This window comes from Somniosus microcephalus, unplaced genomic scaffold (genome assembly GCF_052327205.1).
Source record: "Somniosus microcephalus isolate GS21.2 unplaced genomic scaffold, FLI_Smic_1.0 unresolved_chr2, whole genome shotgun sequence".
In the NCBI taxonomy this organism is placed as follows: Eukaryota; Metazoa; Chordata; class Chondrichthyes; order Squaliformes; family Somniosidae; genus Somniosus; species Somniosus microcephalus.
Genome location: NW_028225180.1, coordinates 64509103 through 64516447, shown reverse-complemented (window position 1 = coordinate 64516447; position 7345 = coordinate 64509103). Strand labels below are relative to the sequence as shown.

The window sequence follows — 7345 nt, the reverse complement described above, 5'->3', positions numbered from 1 at the left end:
AGTGTAAGTGCAGGGGTCCCAATAGTACAGGAGGAGCACGGTCATCTCTAGTACAAGTGCTGGGTTCCCACTAGTACAGAATGAGCATTGTCACCTCAGGTATAAGTGTAGGGGCGCCACTGGTACAGGTGGAGCCCAGTCAACTGTTGTGCAAGTTCAGGGGTACCACTAGTACAGGAGTAGCACGATCACATCTCGGGTAAGTGCAGGGATATCACTAGTACTGCAGGAGCACGGTCAGCTCTAGTGTAACTGTAGGGTACCATTAGTACAGGAGTCTGGTCAAATCTAGTTTAAGTGAAGGGACACCACTAATATGGGAGGAGCCCGGTCACCTCAATTTTAAGTGTAGTTAACCACTGGCACAGGAAGGGCACTGTCACATCTAGTTTAAGGGTAAGGGTACCACTAGTACAGGAGGAGCTTGTGTTAGTGTTGGCGACCCAATAGTACAGGAGGAGCCCGGTCACCTCTAGTGTCAGTGTAGGGGCACCACTAGTACAGGAGGAGCCCAATCACCTCCAGTGTAAGTGCTAAGGAATCACTAGTAAAGGAGGAGCACGGTCACCTGGAGTGTAAGTGTCGGCAGCACCAGTACAGGAGATACACACGCACGTCCCACTTCAGTGGAGGGGCACCACTAGTACAGGAGCAGCACAGTCAATAGGAGTGCCATTGTAGTGCTACCACTATTATCTTAGGAGCATGTTCATGTGTAGTCATGCTACTAGTACCAGAGGAGCACTGACACATCTAGTATAAGTGTAGTACACTAGTGCGGGAGAAGCACTGTCACCTCTACTGCTGCCGGACTGGGTTCATTCCCAGTATTGCAGGATTTGTTTCACCGCCTGTTCTGGAGGAGATGGTGCACAAGGAGTGAATCATTGGCAGGGTCATGACGATTAGTACGAGCGGAGATGCCTTTCCCAGGCCTGTAGGAACAGAGTCAGCACCAGTACTGGGATATTTCACCTGTAAACAATGTTTTAATTGTTTATTTCTTAAATTCTTCAATAACAAATTCACGTATTTATCTTATTCTGACTTATCAAACGAGAGAAACAAATTACCTGAGTCTATTTGTTCAATGACTGTAACTAAAGCTAATTATGATTTGACCTGATTGATCGCTGGAGGATTGATGTGTGGATAAATATAGGTTCCAATACATGTGCCAGTCAGAGTCTTTCCTCTGCGACAGAATTCATCCATTCTCACAGAAAATGGGGCGACCATCTATTCTTCTGACAAAAGAGATTTACTATCCGATTCTCGCAACAGTCGGGGTCCCTGGTGAGCCATTGTAACCTGATTGTTGTTAATCGGTGTTAACTGTCTCCCTGTTCATACAGCATGTTTGACAAGCTAACTTGTATTCTCGATGGCAGCATTACACAGTCGGTAGCGATTGGAACCAACTCATGAACCACATGACCGCACTGTCCACATTCCCCCAATTCGATAACCTTACTAATATTACAATACTTTTTTGTAGCTCCAACACAAGGATTTTAGCGGATTTCCCGGCCACCTTGTGTAGAGTGAGCGCTGCAGCGGCTCATTAAAATGTGTGGATGGGTTTCCCAGGTAATGGCTCCAATACTAATCCTGTTCTCACATTGCTCCATGTTGATCATCACACTGAATGGAGTAAAATACTCTCCACAGGTACCCCCATATATATTTCAATCAGACACTGCAACATTATTTCTCTCCTCTCTCTTTCTTACAGCGAACTTGGTGACAATTGTGATTCTCTTCCGAGGAAACTGCAGCCTTTCCAAGTGTATCTCTGTCTACATGGTGGCCATGGCAACAGCAGATCTACTGGTCATGATCAGCAATGTAATGGTGTATTATATCTTCAGTTATCACTTTCCACTTTCATTCCTGTCCCACACTCCCGTGTGTAAGTTCATTCTATATATGACTGCTGTCGCCATCGATTTGTCTGTTTGGTTCACTGTCCCCTTCACATTTGACCGATTTGTAGTTATCTGCTGCCGGAAGTTAAAAGTTAAGTATTGCACCGCGAGAACTGCGGCCACGGTTAAAACAACGTTCTCTATTTTGAGTGTTATCAAGAATATTCCATTTTTGTTTATCTATGAACCTCAGCTAATAATTAACAAGGTGCAGTGGGGCTGCCGGCCAAGTGTGGGTTTTATTTCCTCACCCCTAGGTGCAGCAACGGTTTGGTTTCACAGCACCTGGGTTGTTTGGCTTCCTTTTACTTTAATTGTCTTGTTTAATTCTTTAACTGTACAACGTATTTCAGTGGCCAGCAGAGCCCGCAGGGGACTCCGGGGTCACAGGACTGAGAATCAGAGCGATCCAGAGATGGAGAGCCGAAGGAAATCCATCATTTTACTGTTTACTATATCGAGCAGTTTTATATTATTGTGGCTGACAAGTGCCGTGACTTTTGTAAGTACCAGACTGTCAAACCCCACTTATTACCGAGGTGACTGCACGAACCCAGCTTATATCGCCACGCAAACCGGAGCTTGCCTCAAGCTTTTGAGTTCAATTCAAAACCCGTGTATTTATGCAGGGACCCAGAGGAAATTTAGAGAAGAGCTGAAGAATGTGCTGAAATCTCCCTGGACATTGATTCTGAGGTTAGTTAGAAAATGAGAATAAAAAATCAAGTCAAACGAAAAATTCCCCGTCTCTATAGCTCAATTTTAACTCATTTTCCAGGATAGATCGTCCTTCTTTCTGGTAATGTGAGACATGGGAGAGTTCTTGTGTAAACATTTCTTCCATTTTGTAACATACTTTTGATGTCGGCATTTCTTTAGTTCTTATGCTTCTTTCGCTGAGTAAACATAACCTATTCCTGCAAATTTAGCACATTTCAAGTTCAGGGATCAAAGATAACAATGATGATGTTCAGCAGTGGAGTCAGACATGTGGGCAACAGAGGAATCCACCTTACACTGCAAGTACTGGGATCGGGCGCGCCACTTTAAAATCATCAATAACGGTTCATATGGTGTCAAAACTATCAAAGGTCTTCCGATCGTCGATATTCATAACTTTCCTGGAAGTTTGGTATAAATATTGCAGGCGTGGGTCTCTCTATTGGACTGCATTCCTCATTGACAAATAGAGTGGGCTCTTGTCACGTGATCAGTGTTCGAATGGAGGAACCAGTCGGAACTCGGCTCATCGATGTGACCTTTCACCTCTTTTGTCCCAGATACTGACTTAAAATCTCGATTGTGCGCTGACTGGTGTCTCTCACTCAGCACAAAGATGGTGTCTGCTCTTGTTTTGTGCTGTCGATAAAAGTATCACGAGTAATATTATTGATAATCTGTCTCAATCAGTCTCCCAATCAAAATAGCCAAGGAATGTAAAATTAATGATTTGTCATAAAATTATTAACTATTACATTAGATGCAACTTATCTGTAAAAATAAAGCTGTTAGAAATTCAGATGAAATAACTCGATTTAATAATTCTTGTGATAACAACACAAAATGCTGGAAACACTCAGCAGAGGAACAGAGTTAACGTTTCAGGCCTGGGACCTGTTTCTCTGTTTCTCTCTCCACGGATGCTGCCTGGTCTGCCGAGTGTTTCCAGCATTTTCTGTTGTTATTTCAGATTTCCAGAATCTGCAATATTTTGCTATTGTATTAATAATTCTTGTGATTTGCTGAACATTTGCAGACGGTCAGATAGAATCTTTGGTCTTTACCGTCTTATTATGCGGTGACCCTTTGTCCCAAATAATAATTGAAAAATACCAGCCACTTTAAATCAGTTAGAAATTGTTCATCTGTGAGGAACGACATGGAATGGGAGCAGAGTCTCAATGGGAAGGAGCTGAAGGGTATGGATGGACAGCGAGCAATAGGGATCCAAATATTCAATTCAGAGGAAGTGCGTTTGCAGGTGGGTAAGTCCATGATAAAGCCAACAGAAATTTGTGTTTTGCAGATATATATGCATAGATCATTAGAATAAACAAGTGATGATAAACATTTACAAATACTGGTGAGGCCACCGTTAGAACCTCAGGTACTGCTTCTGTCCCTCCTTGTGGAAAGGCCATTAAATCCACTGAGAACGGGCAGTGTAGATACACCAGGATGGTGCCATGGATCAGAACTATACTGGTGATGAGGGGCAAGGTATTGGGAGTATTTGCACAAGAGCAGCGAAAGATAAGAGGAAATTTAATCGAAGTTTTTTAAATTATGAAGTGCTTTGGCAGAGTGAAGAGGGACGGATCATTCTATCGAGTTGGGGAGCGAGCAATAAACGGTGATCGACTTAAATGTTCACAAAGGGACTGAGCAGACAAGTTAGCAGATGTGACTTTATGCAAAGGCTTGCTTCAGCTGGAATGTTTTGCCTCATGGAATAGTTAAGGGAAAGTTAGATTAATATTGAACAGTGAATTTAAATGGTTTTGGAGAGAGGAGAACAGTGCGGATAGTTTTTGATTGCTGTAAAAAAGAACCTAGAACAGATGGAATGGGACACCTGACCTAATCCCACCAAGTAAATTTCTAAGGTTTTATAACGTTACCTATGTTGGTATCATTTTCATTTTTTGTTTCTAAGATACCCTCATCCCCGTTGAGATCCTATTAAACAAAATATTAAAAATAAACTGCTCCAAGGACTATCCCAGTAGTTCAATATTCACGGTCCAGTACAAGTTCCCAGTTGTCGATAACCTACTTTCATTTTGTAATTATCTCTCTGCAGTGCCAGATCTCCCACCCCATCCCATAATTTCTCATCATTTGTAGATGTGGAACCTTGTCCGCTGCTTCGTTAAAATCCGACTGTGTCATTCCAACTGCTTTTCCCCTGCCCTACAGGCGAGTGATGTGTTTCAGAAACTCCAGCAGGTTAGTTAAAGATGACACATCGTCCCTCAAACCAATTTAATTCCCTTTTCCATTGCTCCTCTCCCAGGTGCTCACCCAGTAGATCATTCGTGGCCGTATTTTAAAAACTGGGATTATTTCAGCCGCTGTCGGATCCTCAGGAATCTTCCCTAAGTGAGGAAACTTGCTGCAATGTGAGTAAACCGTCACTCCTGTCAGTCGCCCTTCCTTTATCTCGCTGTGTCTGGCTCCCTGGATTACCTCTACAGGACAATTTAATGATATATGTATATGAACCCTTAATTCACATTGGACATTCACTGGTTCCAGCTTTTCACCATTTATAATGTATTCTGATGTGTCCTTTTTAGATTCGAAGTGGATGAGCTCACACTTGCTAATATTTAAATCAATTTGCCACAGTTTTGCCCAATCACTTAATCTACTAATAGTTGTTCTAATGTTTTGCTTCCATCTAATCTGCTTATAATGCCGCCTATCCTGACAATTCAAGTACCTGCACATTACCTTACACTGTTTCTCCTGTCGCTCAACCTATTCCCATCCACGATAATAATTTGCCTTCACTTCCACGAGCATCAACTTTAGCTAACATTCTCTTATGATGGACTTCATCAAATGTATTTTGCTCTAGTTCTACTAGCTGATAATGATTTGTGAACTGGGAATCAAAAAGCGCTTTGCCCCTCAACAGTTAATAGCTTCCCATTATTTAGAAAATACTCTGAACTATCTTATTTGTTTCCAACGTGGATGGTGTGACACTTGCGCACTGTGAACTCGATTTAACATGATGTTGTCTGCTCACCAAATCTTTTTCTGTACCTGTGGCTTGTCAGCCCGGGTAACTCAGTCGGCAGAGCATCAGACTTTTCATCTTAGGGCGCAGGGCTCAAGTCCTTTTTCCAACGATGATTTTTAATCGTGATTCTCATCTCCACATTCGAGCTCTGATAATTTTACAATGAGATTAGTAACATCAGCAGGCAGTTTAACACCTGGAGACTTTCTGCCATTCAATGAGATATGTGACTGAACTCCGTTTGCATCCCTTTGCTCCAGATCCCCGAATACCTTAGGTTAACAAAAATCTCTCAATACCAGGTTCAAAATTAACAACTGACCCAGCACTAATTGCTGTTTGCGGAAGTGAGTTGCAAATTTCCACCACCCATTGCATGTAGAAATCGTTCCTAAATTCACTCCTGAAAAGCTTAGATCTCATGTTTAGGCTATGTCCCCTAGTCTTGAATCGCCAATCATCGGAAATTGTTTCTTTCTATCCACCCCTCAGTTCACCTTAATGTTGTGAATACTTCAAACAAATCACCCCTTAAGCTTCTAAGTTCCATGGAATGCAACCCTAGTTTGTGTAATTTCTCCTCGTAATATAACCGTTGGACTCCATGTGTCATTCTGATAAATCTACGCTTCACTCTTTAAAGCTAATACTACGTTTGAAAGGTGTGGTGCACAGTGATCCAGGTATGGACTGACCAGTGCTGTGTATAGCTATAGCATTGTTTCTCCCCCTTGTATTGCAGTCCTACAGATATAACTACCAACATACAATTATACTTTTTGATTCTTTTCTGTACCTGTCCATGACAATTTAATGCATATGAACATGGACCCTTAAATCCCTTGGAACCTCCACTAGTTCCAGCTTTTCACAATTTAGAGAGTTTTCTTATCTCTCCTTTTCAGATCCTGTGGATGACGTCACACTTGCTTTATTTAAATCCATTTGCCACACTTTGGCCCAATCATTTAATCTATTAATATCTGCTCTAATTTCATGATTACATCTAATCTGCTTATAATGCCACCTAGCTTTGTGTCATTATCAAACTTGGATATGTGTCTCTCAATCCCATCATCTAAGTCGTTACTAAAAACAGTGAATAGTTGAGGCCCCAAAATAGATCCCTCAGCAAAATGACTAGTCATATCCTGTCAATTAAAGCAACTGCCCATTATCCATACACTTTCTCCTGTCACACAACCCATTTCCTAAACAGGACAATAATGAGCCTTCACTTCCAGGAGTGTCAACTTCAGCTAACAGTCCCTTATGAGGGACTTTATCAAATGTCTTTTGCTCCATGTCTACTAGATTATAATGATTTCGGAACCTGGAATCGCAAAGCTCTTTGCTCCTCAACAGTCGATGGCTTCCCATTATATAGAATATACTCTGAACTGAATGGTGTCACATTTGCGTACAGTGAAGTCGATTTTGACATAATTTTGCCAGCATACTTTATCTGTCTCTGTCTCTTTGGTTATGTCCTGTTCCCATTCGTAATACTAAAGTGCCCCCGAACTTAGTGCGTTTTTCAAACTTAGATCTACAGCGTTCCATTGCGCCATCCAAGTCATTAATAAATATGGTGAAAAGTTGAAGATCCAATACAGGTATCTGGGGACCGCATGTCTCACATCTGACACCGCTTTTAAAGAGCGTG

General features: G+C 41.9%; 1 protein-coding gene across 1 annotated transcript; it reads left to right on the top strand.

The window, feature by feature from the left end:
- Nucleotides 1-1226: 1226 nt before the first annotated feature.
- Nucleotides 1227-2640, top strand: LOC147092748 (putative G protein-coupled receptor 139). Its single transcript, XM_085975758.1, has 2 exons — nucleotides 1227-1296; nucleotides 1736-2640. The coding sequence occupies exons 1-2, from the start codon at nucleotides 1227-1229 to the stop codon at nucleotides 2638-2640; spliced, it is 975 nt and encodes a 324-aa protein (XP_085831884.1).
- The last annotated feature ends 4705 nt before the right edge of the window (nucleotides 2641-7345 follow it).